The 20,563-nt window shown below is 34.9% G+C and overlaps 1 protein-coding gene across 1 annotated transcript in view; it reads right to left on the reverse strand.

Annotated features, from left to right (window-relative positions):
• Window positions 1-20,563, reverse strand: part of NAV3 (neuron navigator 3) — a 241,905-nt gene that overhangs the window by 138,796 nt on the left and 82,546 nt on the right. The window contains exons 6-8 of the mRNA XM_008576825.1: window positions 19,213-19,321; window positions 18,144-18,527; window positions 8,268-8,387 (exon numbers count right to left, since the gene is read on the reverse strand). Coding sequence (XP_008575047.1) covers window positions 8,268-8,387; window positions 18,144-18,527; window positions 19,213-19,321 — 613 coding nt within the window. The remainder of the gene's footprint in view (window positions 1-8,267; window positions 8,388-18,143; window positions 18,528-19,212; window positions 19,322-20,563) is intronic.

Consider the following 20,563-nt stretch of genomic DNA (forward strand, 5'->3'; position numbering starts at 1 on the left):
GGAGAATTTGTCATGATTCCCTCTGTAATGGCAATGCAATTTTCTGTACATTAACACTTGTAGATTTGGAGATTCAGTGTGACTATATCTTTGGACCTAGGCTTCTTTTAACCCATAGTTACAATGACTAATAACCTAAGTAGTATGTAAAATCATGACAATCCTTAATGCCTTTTGTAAACCCTTTCATCAGCTGTGATGTTAGCATCTGGATTGTAATTTCACAAACCCAACTAATTTGCCAGGTATCACAATACAAAATTAATAATTTCTATGATGTATTATGCCATTACATTTTCAAAAAGTCATAATTACACATACAAAAATCAGTAAAGAGGGCAAATAGTTATATTAGTTTATAATTTAAACTAGTAATCACTATATTTAGGTATATAGTTTAGACAACAATGTGATAAACAATTTAAAATGGACCGGGAAAGGGTATCTTGGTTACTACAATCTGTGGAATTTTGTCCATATTCAATAAAAATCTTGATATCTGGAGCTTTGTCTTCCTCTCCTCTAAGACTCATTCTGTCATTACATGGACTTAAGGGCCACCTGGATGAATCATGTATGTAAACAAACAAATTTTGACTTCTGTGATCATTCTACCTTATTAACTCAGGTTACAGGTTACAATTTGCCCAATCACCCAGGAAATCTCTACCTCCCAAATGTTACACATCATATCATTTTATTTTATTTTTTGGCAAAAATCTACTAGGCGAACTCTTTCATTCTCTTCCTTTTATTAGACATGAACTTCTCCAAATGTTTGCAGAATTTTTTATCTCATAGCCTAATAGCATACTCTGCTTCACCACCATCTCAATTCAGCTTAAGTCCAATTGTCAATCACTTAAACCATACTCTAAATAGCACATCCCATTATATTCAACTAGTCAATTCCCAATTCTGGATCAATTTAACCATCTACTTTTTCTAATCCTACACCCAATCTATTGAGTAAGACTTTAGAAAGTACATACTGATTGGATCTGCTATAAATTTATGGTCTTAAATTTTAACTACATGGTCAGGTTATTTAAAAAATTCTTAGCAGAAAAACTTAATGAATTAGACATAATTAAAATTAAAAATTTTGTGCTTCATAAGATATTAAAAATGTTAAGCTATACCCTGGTATCCTGTATCTAATAAAATACTTTTATACAAAATATATTTTAAGTAAATTTACAACTCAATAATTAGAAGACAACTTAATTACAGCTGCATAAAACATTTGAATAAACTTTTTACCAAAGAGACTATATATATTCAAAAGTACTGATGATCACAGGTGTCAGAGAGAATAAGGAGAAACCGGATTCTCAAACATTTTTGGTGGGAATGAGATAGTATAGCAATTTGGAAAACAGAAAATTTTATAAAAAGTTAAATACAAATTTATTATAAAACCCAGAAATTCAATTCTTAGGTATTTATTGAGAGACAAAATATATGTTCCTATAAAGATTTATACATGAATGTTTATAGCAGCATTACTCATAATAGCTAAAATAGTGGAAATAATTCAATTGTCCATCAACTGGTGAATAAACAAAATGTGGTATACTCAGCAATAAAAATGAACAAACTACTGGGATATGTTACAACATTTATGAATCTCAGAAACATTTTGCTAAGTGAAAGAATCCATAGGCAAAAGAATATATACTGAATGAATCCATTCATATAAAACATCCAAAAAAGGCAAATCCATAGAGACAGAGAGCAGATTAAGTGGTTGCCTGGATCTGGTGGTTGGAGCAGGGTTGACTGCCATTCATATAAAACATCCAAAAAAGGCAAATCCATAGAGACAGAGAGCAGATTAAGTGGTTGTCTTGGTCTAGTGGTTGGAGCAGGGTTGACTGTAAAGGAGCATGAGGGATCTTTTGGGGGTGATGGAATATTGTAAAGCTGGATTTTGGAGATAGTTGCACAACTCTGTAAATTTAGTAAACATCATTGAATTGTACACTTAAAACATAAATTTTTTGTTACGCAAATTACACCTCAATAGTCTTTCAACACCTCTCTGCAAAGCTTTTGTCTTAGACACTTTTATCAATTTCAGTAGTTATTTTAAATTTTCGTAAGTTTGTCAATATCCTATTCTGCACATATGTTCCTCACTCTTGTCAACAATTAGCCTCTATTTTAGAGAGACAGTAGAATTTATAAACTCCAGGTATTTTTCTTACACCTCCAAACTAATGTTGATGGCCCCTTTTCAGTGTCAGAGGAAGAACTATCCTTCCTGTCAGCTAATTTCATTCTGCTTGAGACCTTAGTCCTTGTATTAGCTGGTGTGGGCAGCTATAACAAAATACCATAGACTGGGTAGTTTATAAACAAGAGAAATTTATTTCTCATAATTGGGAAGTCCAAGATCAAGGTGCTGGCAGATTTGGTGTTGGGTGGGGGCTGCTTCCTTGTTCATAAACAGCTGTCTTTTTGCTATAACCTCACGTGGCAGGAAGGGCTAGAGAGCTCTCTGGGGTCTCTTTTTAAAGGACATTAATCCCATTCATGAGGGTTTTGCTGCTGTGACCTAATCACCTGCCAAAGGCTCTACCTTCAAACACCATCACAATGAGGTTAGGTTTTAACATATAAATTTGGGGGGTGAGGAGTGGGGAGCATAAACTTTCAACCTAGAGCAGTTCTATAATCTTTTTCTAGATTCTTCTAATATTTTACTTAAGACATCATGTTATTTTATCTAGGAATTCACTCTTTATTCCACTCAAACTCCTCCATCCCCAAGACAAAATGGAGCAAATTAGCAATAATGCAATCTTGACCCTGTCGTAATATTTTACTTAAGACATCATGTTATTTTATCTAGGAATTCACTCTTTATTCCACTCAAATTCCTCCATCCCCAAGACAAAATGGAGCAAATTAGCAATAATGCAATCTTGACCCTGTCGCTTGTGTTGACTTTTATCTGACCTCTCTCCTTACCTTTAAAGCAACTTTCCTGAAGGTCACTTCTCCCTTCCTTGTTTCCACCTCCCATTTTCTCCTCACATTTTTAGAACTTGGCCTGCTCCTTCACTCTCACTGAAACTAACTTTGATAAGGTCACTAGTAAGAAACTAGTTGCCAAACTTCACTTACACTTTGAATTTGACATTGTTGCCCATTCCCTTTTTTCTCTGTTTCAAAAATATCAGTTAACCCTAGTTGTTCCTTGATCTTTGTGTTAGAGCTGATTTCTTTGTCTGTCCAATGGCTGCTCTTCCTTTATTCACTCTTTAAATGTCAAGGGTTCACTCTCAGGACTTGTTCTCTCACTCTACATCAGAGATACAATTGTGTTCTTAGCCTGCACAGGGTTGATTCACACCCCAGTACGGCCCACCAGGTCCCTTGTCTCTTGTAATCATTGCCCACACTCCCAGTGCGCTTCGGAATCCCACGATCAATGGCTGCTTACACCAAACCCTTCTATGCCTCTGAGTTCTCATTTCCCAAAGTCCTTCTGATTTCTCCCAGGCAATCTGTCAAAAAGTCTTACAGTTTCTTTAAGGTCCTGTTTAAATCATACAGCTTTTTAAACTAAGGACCATGCATCCTTATTGTTTTGTTTTATTTTTACATAATGTGCTGTTATGATGGCAGGCACTTAGGAGGTAATCATATATTTATTAAACAAATATTTGTTAAAGTTAGTATAGAAACCAGTATAAGGACAGTAACAGGAATTAGTAAAGGTCACAACAAACACTTCAGATCCTTCTCAAAAAATTTACATTTTAAATATAGCACAAATCATTTGTATAAGTGTATGTGAATTAGGATCAGCTTTATTATAAGCACATAAAACCCACATACTTAAACTGTCATTTGTGAATTTATTTCAGACGTTTCTGGAGAGTCTACAACATGTCTACAAGGATTTTACCTCTTCTGTAATCTTTTCTTAGACACGTTAATACGGAAATGGGGTTAGTGTCGGACTGATATGGAAAGTAAAAGAACTACAATATTTTTAAGCAATAAAATAGTTAAAATACACTACAGGTGGCTGCTGAAAGCCCTCTTTTTTTCTTTGGGGCAATTTGTAATCTGCCAGTATGAGGAATTTTAGCTGTTCTCTATTGCCCACCTACATTTTAACCAGAAGTTAATCAAAGGGGAACCTCCAGCCTTCATTAAAACACCACAAACAATTCAAAGACATTGCTATTCTAGTTATGTGCCTCTTTGTCATTATGTAAGTGTATTTTCATTTATGCAGCCTTTAGAAACAATATATAAGATGTATGAAAAAGTGATAAAAATGGTTGATTTCTTTTTCTTTTTTGCTTTTAAGCCCTCTCATCAGTGAACTATCACAAGCTTTATCATTAACCAATTTGCTAAAATGAATCAATTACTAACACATTTTACATTATTTAAAAGAATTCTGACTAAGATAGTTCAAAGACCACAAGTATAGGAGGTTAAAGATCTGAATCCTTATACCAATAGCTACTTAATCTTGAGTAAATCACTCATATCTCTGAATTTTCATTATTATATCCACTAAATGAGGGCATTAGGATAAATTAGCATTTCTTAAAATGTTATAGGGATAAGTTAACTATCACTGAAGAGAAAAAAGTGAAGGAATTGATGAAAAAAGCTTAAGGAGCACTGAATTAAATAAAGTTAAGCAGGTTTTATTTTGAACTGCAAGACTTCTCAGTATGTATGATAAGTGAATGTACAATATGACTCTCCAAGAAGAAATATGATATTCAGTATTTCTCAAATGTATCTCACCTCAGAAAACTGATTTTTAACTTAGAATATCTAATATCGTCTCATGGAACAAGAAACACTAGAAAAGAAGCATATGTATGAGATTTGAAATGCAGTATTTCTCAAATGTATCTCACCTCAGAAAACTGATTTTTAACTTAGAATATCTAATATCATCTCATGGAACAAGAAACACTAGAAAAGAAGCATATGTATGAGATTTGAAATGTCTTTAAACAGCATGATAAATTATTTGATGTGTTTGTTTTTTTGAACTAACATGTCTAGATTATATTAGTTGATATGGTTATTTCAGCAATCTATCTGACAGATATTTGTTGAGTTTCTAGTGTGCTAAGCATTGGAGATACCATATGAGTTAGACATTATTCTACATTCAAATGTCTCATAGTCTATGAGTGAAACAGACATGCAAACATGTAATTATTGATGTCATTGCATAACAGAAAAATGAACATGTTGCAGAAGCACAAAAAGTATTTATTTTTCTAAAAATTTTATTTATTTATTTCTGATTATACATATTTACCGGGTACAGAATTGATATGTGATGTGACTATGTGATGATCAAATCAGTATTAGTATGTTCATCACTAAAAATTATAACTAGTTTGTGTCCCTTACCCAATTATTCTCTAATCCTCTCCCCCTTCCCCTTTTCCACCTCTAGTAACTATAGGTCTATTCTCTCCATTTCAAAGTTCAACATTTTATTGTGGTCTGCCTTCCTTCCTTCCTTCCTTCCTTCCTTCCTTCCTTCCTTCCTTCCTTCCTTTCTTTTCTCCCACTTATAAACTGGCACAACCATTATGGAAAACAGTATGGAGATTTCTCAACTACAGGTAGATCTACCATACAATCCAGCAGTCCCACTTACAGGTATATGCCCAAAGGAATGGAAACCATCATGTTGAAGGGACACCTGCATTCCCATGTTCATCACACCTCTATTTACAATAGCCGAGGTATGGAACCAACCTAAAAGTCTATCAATGGATGACTTTAATACCACGCATTTTAAAAGATATACATCTTGAGCTACTTCTTAAATGTAAGATTTTAAAAGACCTTCAGACTTATCTATAATAAAAGAGAAATTCCTTCCTTTGCTAACAGGAACATTTGCACTATGAACTTATTGTTGGTTAATTTATATAAGTGACTAAAGTGGCTTTACTGCTCCCTAAATACATAATTCTTTCAAAAGCCTTTTATGTAATCCTCAAAAGCTGAATCTACCAAATTGAGACAATTTATTTCAGGTGCAACAAGTCATTATTTGATCTAATTTAAAGATTAGTGCCATTGGTGTATTTTAACGTTTTGGTATTCTCTTTTCCTTGACAGAAAACAGCTAATAAAATAAATAAGAATTTTAAAATGTCCATTTTTTATGTTTAAATGTTTATGCTAAGTGTTTATGTTTTCATAGACCTGGCATCTATTTGGCCATTTTAAGATAGTGGCCCTTGAACTTTAATGTACACAAGAATCAGATTGCTGGGCCCCACCCCCAAAAGTTCTGATTCAATGTCTTAGACAGAGCTGAGAACATGCATTTCTAACAAGTTCCCAAGTGATGCTTATGCTGCTGGTCCAGGTATTGCACTTTAAGAACAACTGTTTTCACAGGCCCCAGTTTATTGGACATATATCTGGGTCTATATGTTCTGAGGTTCCTCGGCCAAATCCCAATCTGGAGCCTCAAAGGGGGAAGGAGAGTTGGTTATCCTAGTTGTCTCTAAACTAAAGTCACCTTTGTGAATTCCAAGGTTCTGCCATCACATCATTTTGCAAAGACCAGCAGATTTTGCCTCCTTTAATGTTTTTCACTGTCAGTTAAAAATACATAGGTCATTAGTTTCAAAATGTGGTTGATACTTTGGATTTCTTCCCTTCTAATCACTGTCTCCTCTATTTCCACATAAGCCATTCCCTCTCTTCCATAATGCAGTATACTTGTAGTACCTTGGCTCTTTCCTGGCCTCATTTGCCTCTCTGCCTGATTAGACCCTATCACTACCCTAGATAAATATAGAGCCTTTTTTAATTCATATGTTCATCCATTCTACAAGCATTCTCAACATGTAAAGAATATGACAAAAATTCTGTAGTCGTGAGCTAGCATTATAATGGGGAGATAGAAAATAAACACATAAATAAATAAGTACTATATGTTCAGGAAGTGATATGTGAAGTTAAGAAAATAATATAAGACAATGGGTAAAAAAATAATAATTGGGAAGAAGTATATCCGAGCTACTCAGAAACACCTCTCTGAACAGATGACATTAAGCTGAGACCAAAATGATATGGTGAAGGCAATAACACAACGAACATAGAACAGGGCATTCAGGCAGAAAAAGCATCAATTAAAACCTCTGAGATGGAAATGAGCTTGGACTGTTCAAAGGTCAGAAAGCAGCTCAGCAGGACTGAAGTTAATGAAGGAGTTGGGGAGAGAAAATGGTTGAAGAGGAGTTCAGATTTTGGAGGAGGAAGAGCGAAATTTATCCTCAGCCACTTGTGACTACATGCTACACACACACACACGGTACACAAACTAGGAGACTAGGATACAGACAGGGTCAGAGCTGAGTCTGTTGTAGCCAATGTGAGTTCAGACATCAACAGCATATGAGAGAGGAGAAGCTGAAGCTTAGTATCAGGATTCACTGATTAGCCTTTGGGATTGGCTGGACAGAAATGCACAATGAATTGTATGTATTTCTTATTTCAGAATGTGGATACGTTACGTCGTAACTTTTTGCCCTCCTCATAAATGCTGAATTAAAACAAAACAAAACAAAACAAAAAAACTACTTTAGGTATTAATAGTTATGGAAATGGGCAACTCCTTCCACCTCAGTAAAGTCAAAATTTTTAGTTAAGAGGGAGCAAAATCAGGTCAGAAATATACCTTACAACATTATTTTACAAAGGCAGTGTTCTTAAACAGTAATGATTCTGATAAGATCAACAGAACAATTTCCAGCAAAACAATAACTAGTATATGAAACACACACACACCCTTTTAAGCAATTTGAGACAATAGAGAAACAGAAATTAGCCTAAAGCCAGAGCAGTTGTATGTTTTCAACAACACGCTCAAGAAAAGCATCAAGCTTATTGTACCCAATGATTTGAAATATGTTTTAATCTTTATATTATTAGCCTCCAGGTAAATCTGGATTGAAAATAATTTAATACCCAGGGTTCCTTTCTAATAAGGAAAATAACTCTGTCTATAATTTTGCTTTTGCAGCTATTAAAATTTATGACTACATAACTTGAAATTTTGAAAATATTCTCACCAGCAATACAATTTTTCACTAAAATGGTCTTGCAAATGAATCCACATTAGTTTTTAAAATATTTCAAAATAATTATTAACAAGTCCTTCGGTTTATACGGTAAAAGTCTTATGATCTTAGTTTTGAAATTGCTCTGTACACTCCTCACATCATATATGCTGATGGAATTACCTGTCTGCATCCACTGTCACATCATGAACCCCTCTCTGGATGACATCCCTGGATGTTGCTGTGTCTGGTATTCTGTTCAGACTTCTAGTATACAGGTTGAGCCCTCCATCGGTCATGTACCTGAAAAGAAATATCTGATTAATCAACAGAAAATTAAATAAACTTATCTGTATAATTTAATTTAACAAACTGTTCACAATTTTTAATAATTACTCAACCATACTCTATTATATATATTTTTCTGTATATACATCCTACTTATCAGGAAGAATTAAAATATCTTCTCAAGTTTATTAGGAATTCAATATTTCTTACCGTAGCAAGTAGCTAGCTGCTATGGTTTGAGTGTGTCACCCAAAAGTTCATGTGTTGGAACCTTAATTCCTCAATGCAATATGGGGCCTAGTGGGGAAGAATTAAAATATCTTCTCAAGTTTATTAGGAATTCAATATTTCTTACCGTAGCAAGTAACTAGCTGCTATGGTTTGAGTGTGTCACCCAAAAGTTCATGTGTTGGAACCTTAATTCCTCAATGCAATATGGGGCCTAGTGTGAGGTGTTCGAGTCATGGAGGCTTCACCCTCACAAACTGCTTAATGCAGTTTTCCTGGGACTGGATTAGTTTTCTCAGGAATGAATCACTTCTCACTAGAACAGGTTGTTATAAAGCAAGGCTGCCTCTTGTGTTCTCTTTTGCCCTCGATTCCCTTTGTGCTTCTCTGCCATGTTATGATGCAGCATGAGGCCCTCACCAGAATCCGAGCACATGTCAGCACCATATTTCTTGGACTTCCCAGACTCTTGAATCATGAGCCAAATAAACCTCATTTCTTTATAAATTACCCAGTTTCAGGTACTTTGTTATAGCAATGCAAAACAGAATAAGACATTAGCCTATTCTAAAATCTATTTTTCTTTTTTATTATCAATATTTTGAACAGCTATTATTATCTATATTTTGTGTTATAGATAATACAGCTCTTGGCAAAATAAGCAAAATAATTTCACTTTGTAAAAACAATTTTTGGAGAGTTGAAGGTCATAAGATTACGGAACATTACTAAACTTAATTAATTTATTAATTATTAAACTAGATTAATTTATTTGATAGGTAAAAATTATACCACAATTGGTCACTGTCATAAAATAATAACCAAGACATATTAAATGTTTAATATGTTGCCAGGACCTGTCCTATATAGCTTATGTGTAATAACACTGTTATCCCCATTTTAGAAATGAAGAAAGTTAGCCTTAAAATGTTAAGTACTTGTATATGGTCACTTAACCAGCCACAGCAGAGCTGCAAACTAAATCTAGAAAGTTGGCTCTAGAATTTTAAATCTAGAAAGAAACCATAATCTTAACAGCAATGTAATGCTGTCTGAGCTGAAGAGCTACACTGTCCTCCCCACCTCTTGTCTTTAAGATCTACCTCCTCACCATCATCCAACCATTACACAGTGATGATAGACCCTGATAGTCTTGTTAGTATTAGACATTTTTTTCCTTGGCTATGAGAGATTAGATCAGGGTGTTTAATCTCCTGTCCCAAGCTGGAATACTCTGATTTTTCTCTCTTGAGAATTGGGATTAAGAGCCAGTTCATCAATCTTTCCATGCAGACAGAGTTGATGATAATGAAAACCCAGTAGCTATGGGTATCTATCTTCCACCAGATACAAAGAGCCACAGAGAGAGTTGGTCAACAAAGTAAACAACGGATGCACAAAAAGAAACAGAGGCACGTGGCTGTGTGGTTTCAGCTTAACAACATGTCTTTGGGTTTTAGGAGCTATGCCTATTTCTGCCATGTTGTAGAAAGAACACATCATAGCAGATCTCAGCAAATTTGTCCATAACAATGATGGATATGAACAAGTGTTAAGATGGAAGATCACTTCTATTAGAAACAAAAAATAATATTTTAATTATGCAATACTTACAGAAAAGTATGTTCTATAGAGAAAGGTTAACTGCTTCAAAAACTAATTTTCAAATGGAAAGAAAACCATATATTTGAAATCTCAATAAACTTTTTAAAAACTACCTTTTCAGGAAGCATTTAAAGAATATTAATTTTTCACTTTCCTTTGGCTCTTCAATTTAGGTTTACAACAGGTAATAAATAGACCAAAAATATCTTGTGTGTATAATTCTTCCGTTTATACACACTTTATTATTTGAATTTTGGTAAGACACTTTCATAACAGAACCATGAGTATATTACTTGAAAGTTATATACAGGCATCGTATGAGTAAGACAAATTCATGATTTAAATTTTTGTTGGTAATTATTCCTTCTTTTTATTCTTTTTTTTTTTTCTGATGCTTTTGACCAACTCCTTTTTTTTTTTTCCTTTAAATTTTTATTTTGTCGATATACAGTGTGGTTGATTATTATGGCCCATCACCAAAACCTCCCTCCCTCCTCCCTCTCCCACTCCCACCCAACAATGTCCTTTCCGTTTGCTTGTTGTAACAACTTCAAAGGATTGTAGCTGTTATATCTTCCTCCCCTCCCCGGGTTATTTTTTGTGTGTGTGAGTGAATTTCTGTAAGACTTAAAAATTTAAAAGAACGTGAGCTTCATAATCTCTCTAGAAAAGTTATGCTACAATCTGAGAGCTATAAATGTTACAGGATCATTTTGAAATAATAATGTAAAAATTTTTTAAAGATTTCCTAATAATGTTCTAACTAAGCTTCAAAACTATCAGCCAAGATGAGTTTAAGGAGAGGTAATAATCACAGGAGAATTGTTTAAAAGTTTTAAAGAAAACTTACAGAAGTTATTGACAAAAAATAAAATCTCTCAAACTATGAGGGTTTCAGGAAAATTTTAGCCATGTTCAAATTCTATAAGCTATAAAATTATTCAAATAAAAATTCAATAGGAAAAACAAAGCATTCCTAATTCTCTCTTCCACTGCCATCTGTTTTCTTCTTTCAGTGTAGACAAACTTCGCATACTTATGGTATGTTTTCTTTAGGTGTCTGCCATTCAAATTAATAGACTCTGGCCATGTCACTCCACCTGCTCTACAATGACACATTAAACTGCTTTCTATGCATAGATACCTGGATTTCCCATATCTGCCTGGATTTCCCATATCCATCAATGTTGCTGTAAATATAGCATAAAACTGACCATATAATATCTTTGCTTCTAATGCTCTTTCTCCTTTTGTATATGCTAATAGTTACATAAAAATACACCATCTATTGAGTCATCAGTGTACATATGACTCTTCCTTCTCCACTTTCCACCCTCAACTATTTTAAGATGAAATCTGTTTAAGTCTGTGAATCTGCATCACAATGCTCTATTTCTGGAATTCAGTGAAAGAGGGGAAAATTGCAAAAACCTTTTATTTTTTATATTGTTCAATCCTCTTTTCTCAGTTATCTTAATGATATAGAATTCTATCATCATAGCAACTCCTTGTTTTTTAAAAAAACTTTAGAGTGAAACATATTAATTCAAAAGAGTGTATAAAGTATAGAAGTACATATTAAACAATAATTTAAAAAATCAACTTTTATGTACCCAATACCTACCTTCAAAAATAGGACATTTCTAGTGTCCTCTGTGTCCCAATAGACTCCTCCAATCACATCCTCAACACTCCCTTTGAGAAGTGTCCATTGTCCTGCATTTAGTGTTAATCCTTCTTTTCCTTTTCTTTACGGTTTTATCACATTGGTATATATCTCTAAAGATATGTTGTTTAGCACTGAATGATTTTAAGCTTTATATAAATTGAATCACAACATACACCTTCTTTTCTGACTTCTTTCACTCAGAATTACATTTTTGCAAATTGCCTATCTTGTGTATCATTGTTACTTGTTTTACAGCTGTAGAGCTCCCTTTTACAAATGTACTATAGTTTATTAATTCATTTGACTATCATGAGTTGTTTCTGGTGTTTTTGTTGTTACAGACAATTTTGCCATAAACATTTATGTACATATTTCCTTCTGCTCACCAGATAAGAGTTTATCTAATGTCTATATCTTGGTGGGGAATCACTGGGTCATAAGAGATACAAACACATATTCAATTTTATTAGACAATGCCAAATAGTTTTTAAAATCGTTCCAGAACCTAAACTCCTACATGCCTATGGATGAGAATTCTCATTATTTGAGAACTTTGCCAATATTTGGTATTTTTTATGAACTGATGGATGTAAAATGACACCTGATTTTGGTTCCAATTTACAGGTTCCTCTTTACCAAGCAAGTTGGTCATATTTTTACTTTGTTACAGGTCACATACATTTTGTCTATAAAATATCTGTTAATACTTTTTGCTAATTTTCTGTTAGATTCTATGTTTTTTTGTTTGTTCTTTCCTCACTGATAATAATTCTTTACAAGTTATATGAATTGCATATATTTGTGGCTTATATGGGGCTTGATACTGTTTTGTTTTGTTTTTATGTGATATAATTCTTATGACTAAAAAGAAACTCAATTTAAATAGCTTTCTAACTTCACATAGCAACACTTGTTATTTTTGTGCAGTTTGAAATATACGGCAGCTTGCTTTTTGAGACATCCCCTACTTTTGTCCACCTTCACCTTTATTGCCACATCCTGTTCAATTTGATTCTACTCCCAGAATTTTTCCCTCTCTGCGGGGCCCTGTCCTGGAAGGAAGCTGTGGCTGGGTAATTGAAAGAGTTCAAAGGGCCTCGAATGCTTCATTCCCTTCAGACACGACCATAGGCCCTTATATTCACTAGCAAGTCAAGTGGTCCAAACCACTCCCAGCTTCAGCCAATTTGTATCATCAGATTGGCCTTGTCTTCTAACCAATTTCTGTTGGTAATTTGGGGGTTCTCCTATTCTCAGTGTTAACAGATGTCCCATTTCTTCCCTCTACTTCTTTTTATATATAAATGCTGATATAACGCTGGTCCTTTGGCTCTTGACTGTTTGTTACCAGTTGTTTATATTTGGGATTTGAAACAGCATCTTGTCATCATTCATCCTCTTTTTTGTAAATACTGGTCATATTATTTAGCTTTGCTATCAGTTGCTTTGTCTATTTTACCTGTAGATTTGGGAAGATTCAAAACCTATGCTTCCACAATATGTACCATCTTCCTAGAATTCTATGTTTTTATGTTTAATATCTCATATCAGCTGCTGTATGTCACAATTAGCTAATTTTTAATTACATGTACACACAGGGAATCTAATGTGATCCCTCCCTCCCCAAAGAAACTCCAGTTCAGCATCTTCATTTAGAGGAGCACAGATAACATTAACAAATGCCACCCCCCCCCAGATTAAATGTGCTAGCTAAGAAAACTATGCTAATCATGACTGCTGTGAACCATTTTTATGATTGTTTGAAAGAAAAAAAAAAAAACAACAGGATCCTAGGAAATCTGTACGTGTAGACATGTACACAATCGCATAGACTCAGTCTGTCATGATGGTTAAGAATGCAGACTGGAGCCACACTGCTCAAGTTCAAGTACAGTGCTGCAAATTGCTAGCTATGTGGGCTCAGGCAAGTCACTTAAACTATCTATGCCTTAATTGGGGATAGTAATGATATACTTACTTCTTTTTTTCTTTTTGTAATGCAAAATTTATTTTACCTTACATCATATTCTCATTTCTTTCTTTCTTTTTAAAAATTTATTTATTTTTTAAATTTTAATTTATCAATGTACAAGGTAGTTGATTCTCATGTCCGTTTACCAATTCCTTCTTTCCTTACTTCTTATGGTTATGCTGAGATATCAATGAGTTAATAGATATAAATTGCATAGAACATTGTCTAGCACATAGTTAATACTATATATATGTTGTCTAGTATTACCAGCTATTTTTTTCTAGAATCTAAAATCTAGAAATTAGAGGAAGCATTAAGATTGGGAATCTGTAGTTCACAAGGTAGATTCTTTTAACCCAGCTCAGACAACCCTGACCTTTCAATTGTTATACGTACATCAACTATCACAAAGTTTACTAAAAGAGAATTGAGAGAAGATCAAGACAGAAGTAGGATTAAAGCATATCCCCCTCATTTTGTTTTTAAATGTTATTCTTTAGAATTCTTAGATTATTTTCTGTTTGTGTCATGTAACTTAAAGTGGAATTTTAGGTTTTATATTTTTGACCCAACTATTTATCATTGTGACATCTGAAGACAAGTTTAATTTCCACCCAATTAAAATATGAAACTTTTCTCCCAATTTTCCAGAGTATTCCTTTTTTTGCTTCATAAGCAAAGACTTTTTCAAAGAGACTCATCATAAGAGGCCTTACTCTGACTAATTCCTAATTACTGACAGATTCACATTCCCAAGTGTTTAAAGTAATCTCAAAAAGAGAAGAAAGAGATAAACCTTTTCTTGCTTCAAGAAATTTTGAATTCTCAGAATGCCGATGAAATAATTTTCTTAGTTCTCTCTAGAGTACATCAAAAAAATGAAACTTTGTTCCCATTTACATAGACCTCATGACATTTCTTGTGGTTTGTAGAGGATTCATAAAGCAAATGTACTTCACAGAGCCTGGTTTTCCAAAGCCTTGCAGTTTCAAATAGTGATCTTACGGAGGACAGGAAATTTTCCTCAGGCTATAAAGTCTCTGGTGTAAGATAAAGATTGCAAGGTTGCTGGCTCAAGGACAGACAAGTAACTGACTGATATTTAAAGATACTGAGAAACTGCCATAAGAAGGAATGTTTGCTAAGATCAAGGTTTTGTTGATAGGATCACTTAATTGCCTTAATGGAATGTCATCTAACTTGTTTCACTGAAAGTTACCAGCCTATATTGTTAAACTATAGCCCCACCTACGTCTCTTCCTGTAATGTCCTGGTCTGAAGAATAAATGCAGGAAGAGAACCCCAATTCAGGGTTAATTTCCCAAGGAAGGGATGCCTCTAGCATGAGGGTTCCAAGGAAGTTAACCACTTCGGGGCTTCTCACTGCTCAGAAGAGATGGGCTTTGAGTAATCCTTTGTGGCTCTGTCACCCAGAGGATGTGGGGTGACAAATCCGTGGGGGCAAAGCAACAGTGGTTACATGAGAAAAAAATCCTAATTAAAATCTTTATTCATGACTAAGTCTATTGAGCCTTTTGTCCCTTTAATCAGTAAGACATACTTTAAAAAACTGTGAAAAGAAAGTTAACTTCATGATTCAATTTTTTCATGAGTCGTAGCACAGACACGTCTAAGCCCTTTTTTCTTACTCAAATGAAACTTTTTCTGGAATATCTCCAGCCCTCTCACCTTTACACATTGTAATTCTGTACTGAGATATTGGGATGTCTCCTTCTGATGCCAACAATGGCACACCCCATACACTGATGAGCAATGTACAAGTTTAGCACCTCCTGCATGTCATAATATCCCTCAATCAGTCTCGAACACAGACCAGCTACATCACTGCTGACCAGGTCTAGTCATCTTCCACATGGGAAGAGAACTGAGTCATGCTTTAAATTTCAGTGTCCCGTACTCGACCACGGGAAAGAGAAACTGTATAAGGCCATGCAGGTAAACATCACCAGAGGAAGTTTTCATAGAAGATTTGGGATATTGTTACTTAGTCAACATAAAACATGTAGACCACTAATGCATATTTAATGGTCTCATTTGTGATACCATCCAAAACTTCCTTTGAAAGACTGATGGAGAACAAAATGGAGGTGACCAGGAGTCTGAATCAGGTTTCAAATGAGGCTTCAAACAAGTAGGAAGGATGAAAGTTATTAACAGCATTTTTTTTCTCATTAGTGAATCCAGCAGAGACCAGCCAGCTCTCATCAAACAAATTTCCTTTTCCTCCTGGGCACACAGGTGAACCATATTTCCTAGGCTCTCTCACAGATAGACATGGCCATGCAGCTGCTCTGGACAAAGGAATGTGGGCAGAAGTCATATGCTCAATTCCCAGGCCTGGTGCACACAAAGTATTCTCACACCATGATTACTGCTCTCTTTTGACATTTTCCTGTTGAATATCAATGCCCAGAGTGACACTGGAGACCTGGCTGGGTAAGTCATCCCACCTTACCCTCTAGATGACTACATGGAGAACATACCCCAACTAAAGATCAGAAATAATGGTGAGGGTTTTGAGATTTTGAGATTTTTCTGCTATAGAAATTAGTGTTAACTAATACAGTTAGTGTCCTGGAAAACACAAAATATTCCAGAGTATAGGTAAGCTTGAAATATCCATTAGTATATGTAGAACTCAGTTGTTACAAACATTGCCTTTAAAACAACTACTTACCCAAGAATATTTGAGTATGTGCTAGTGTGTATGTGCTATTCCCTTCTAGGCTACGTTAAATACATACAAAAATGATCCCAATAACCAGTAACTACAAATTCATATGATTATTAATTATAATACATTTAATGATGATGACGATGATGAGAATGATTAATTTATTGAGTACTTATATTGTGCCAACTCTTGTGCTTAGTAAAATTTTGTGATTTCTTTCATTCCTAACTTCATAAAGATGCTGAAGATTTATCATTATTCCAGATGACAAAAAAATTATTGGATAAGTTAAACATGCAAGGCGTCTACAGACTGCAAATGTTACAAAGGGATTTAAATTGGGCACTCAGATTCCTGTGGCAGCTAAACTACAACCTATCCTAATTAATGATCATTTGTCTCCCTAATTCTAAACTGTTAGAAATTCAGGTAGTGTTTATACCAGGAATGGACTGGTGGATATCAGAACAGACCTATAAATTTGATCAAAAGCTGTTTTGTACTTTTTTGGGTCTTGTCAACATTCAAACATAAGCTTTTCAAGAATGAAGTCAGGAAAAGTTACTTGTATAGAAGAACGATTTCCTACTCTGGTCCTCTTAGATGCATAAGGAAGAAGGGAGTTCAAAACCCAGACTGACATGAAAATTATAGATCAAGTTAATCAGGAAGATTTCCCACACATTACAGAGCCTGGGTTTTGAAGTCAGAAATCTCTGAGTTCTAATGCAAATCTGGCCTGTCTCTAGTGTTTTACAGTTGAGGCCAAATAGGTTCAGTTTCCTTATCTGTGAAACATGTATAAATATACCCACCTCAAAAGAGTTATTGGTGGTGGGAAGGTTAAATGAAAATAATATCTTTAAAGCACTTAACAAGAGTACAGTATGTAATAGGAGGTGCTCAAAATGACAATCACAATTATTAATAGAAGTAGTTTTAAAAAAATATGCTATTGCCTCCATTGGGGCTCATCCTAAGATTAAACCAAATATTCCAAATTGCAAAATTACTCTAAGAGTCTTATAATCACAGCATTTTTTGGAATATATTAGGCAACAGAAGAATAATGGGTTAAAAATTTTAAAAACGTGATTCCATCAACAGAGAATGAATAGATTAAAACTTTCAACTCTAAAATGATTTCCCTCTCAAGTTAAATAGGAGGTGCATATTGAAGAATGCTAGAAAATATTTGTTCCTCAAAGCAGTTATGGGCAGCCTCTGACAAGCCAAAAAAGAAAATATCAAGCAGCTCAGCAAAACTCCTCCTGTCTCCTACCCACGTCCTCCACTATAAAATCTGTTACTCCAGAAGCATGTGAAAATAGCTCTGAAAAACACAAGCCACATGTGTTTGTCTAAACTAACAACAGAAAAATATAATGGCTTATAATGAAAAGAATTTATAGAAATCTTAGAAATTTTACTTTCCATGAGTGAGCAGAGGCAAGGCCCTGGGACACTCTGAATAACCTCAGACTTCTCATATTCTAATGACTTTGTGAGTGAACCTACATACTCTTTTTTACAGCTAATGCATCCTGATAGATAGACCACCTCCCTCTCCACACAATGCTGGTAAAGTCCAGGGCCACTTACCCACTGTTGACATCATCAGTCCTGAGACTCTTCCCAAGGATATCACCATCACTCATATATCCACCAACATCAACTTCAGTAGACATGTCCAGGTCACTGCTGGCTTTCTCACTCATGTCAATTTGTGACATATTTCCCAGCCGAGAGACAGCCGCTCGACGGAGAGGTGTTGTATACATGAACCTCGAGGGGTCTGTGTGGATGAATCGACTGGTACCACTGCGAGGATAGCCAGCACCCAGGGAGGGAGCATCTCCCGCCTGGAGTCGAGGACACGCCTGGCCCAACCTCCAGGTCATGGGAGTGGGTCGACTTGTCAAGTTGGGTATGGTCCTTCCGTTCACTTCTGTCGTCACAGTGCTATCAAACGTCGTCTCCAGAGTGCTGTCAAATCAAATGGAAAAATAACTATACTCTCGTTCATGTGGGGCCATACACCAAGAATGCCTGAAGACAGAAAAGTCTAGAGTTGAGAGTCATTTCTTAAAAGTGTGTCATTTTCATGACAGCCAAATTATGTGCTCATTTTGAGATTTTGATCACCTCTGCAGATGTCAAAATGTGGAAAGGGGCATTCACTTGCCATTGTTTTTTGTTTGTTTTCAAAAGAAAGACCGTCATTACATTTGAAATAAAATATGTTTTCACATTTTCAACAAACCTTTACCTTAATCCACTGTCACTTTTCCAAACATTTCTAGAAGTACCTATAATTATGTTCAAATGTCTTCCTATCATCCCTCCCCAGATGCATTTCAACTGTAACTTCTGCCACTGTTTTCCAAAGCAGGCTTGAAAATTCACCTAGTACTGACAGTGGTAATTGCAGCAACTAATTCAGTGAGTGGGAAATTATACTGAAGAAGAGAAATAGGAGAAAAAAGTCTCTGGGTATGTGTTGAGAATTTCCATTTAAAGAGTAATCACCAATTGATTGTCATATAAAATTTTAGTGAGAAAATATTTAAGTGATAACTGAAATCACTTCTCTATTAGAGTATAAGAAGTTAAGTGCTTGATTGTAATTTTTTTCTTTATTAGCCCAAAGATATGTGGAGCTGAGAAGAACCTGTGGCTTATCTGAGTCCCACGAAGACTGGACATGGTCTCTTCTAAATTCTGCCTCAAATCTGCTATGTTTTTAACTGTTCTCATTCTTCTTGTTTCAGGGTCTTCACCTAGAAAAGTAACATAAAAATAAACCTGTTATTCATGCCATTTACTGTTCTCAGGATAACTGTATACAAGATAATGTAAAATCCTCATCTTAAAAGTAAAAAGGTAGGAAATTTCAAATAGCTATTATTACATAAAAATTATAATTCTCCTTTCTACAAATAAAATGTGAATAAAAATAAATGTAATATCACAAGTAATAATTTCGATTTGGTAAAAACACAATTATACTTGTAGGTATATGACCTTAATGATTACAAAATTAGAGAGTCACTTGGAAATGTACTGTACACTACTCTATGTTTCTAAGCTTAATTTTAAAATCTAAGATTATCTGGATCCTACTTATTTCCATAATTAACTGTTTCTCTGTGTACTCAGAATAGTTGAGATAAAGTTGCCTTATGCAGCAAGCATACATTGAGATTTTGAGAAATAAGGGAGAGGGCTTTTCTTATACAAGCAATAGCTTTTTAAGTCTTTTTTTAGACTCGTAGAGCAAGGTTCACAACATTGGATGGTTTTATTCTCAATTACCTCTTCACTATGTATAGGGAACCAAAATATCCATACTGGTGACACTGGAGTTCAAGTAAATTCCTTGGCATGTACAAAACATTTGTGTCTAATGGGAATGAAACAAATAGTTCTGCCAGGGTGACAAGCGCTGGCCTTACACAACCACCAACCTATCAAATGGGGATAGAAATGCTATTAAACCATTTCGTTCATGGTCATGCAAAATTTCCCAGGCCAGTGGCCATTTGAAACTGCAGTCTGAATAATAGAAAGAACATGGAAAAAGAGTACAAGAAGCATAGTTTTTATTTAGTTCAATTTGGGCTGAGGAGGATGTGCAGTGATGGGAACTTTTAATAAAGAAAGAAAGAAGAAAGAAAAAAAAAGATGAGAAGGAAGGACTGGAAGAAGGAAGGAAAATAAAGGAATGAATGAATTGGAATAGATGGATTAAGGGGAGGGAAGGAAAGGAGAGGAGAGAAAGGAAGAGAAGCCCAGAAGGGAATGGTTGGAAGGAAATGAAAAGCAAAGAGGATGGAAGGAAAAGAAAAAGGGAAGGAAATGGGAAGCAGGAAAATGGCATATATTAAATAACAGAAAGAAAACTGTTACATAGACAAGTCAAGATGCACATCTATCATCTGTTTTAAGACTATAGGTAGCTATTCAACCCGTTAAGTTACTTTCTTAGTATTCAGGCCAGATGTGTGTGTGTGTGTGTGTGT

Source organism: Galeopterus variegatus, unplaced genomic scaffold, assembly GCF_000696425.1.
Source record: "Galeopterus variegatus unplaced genomic scaffold, G_variegatus-3.0.2 Scaffold1411, whole genome shotgun sequence".
Lineage (NCBI taxonomy): Eukaryota > Metazoa > Chordata > Mammalia > Dermoptera > Cynocephalidae > Galeopterus > Galeopterus variegatus.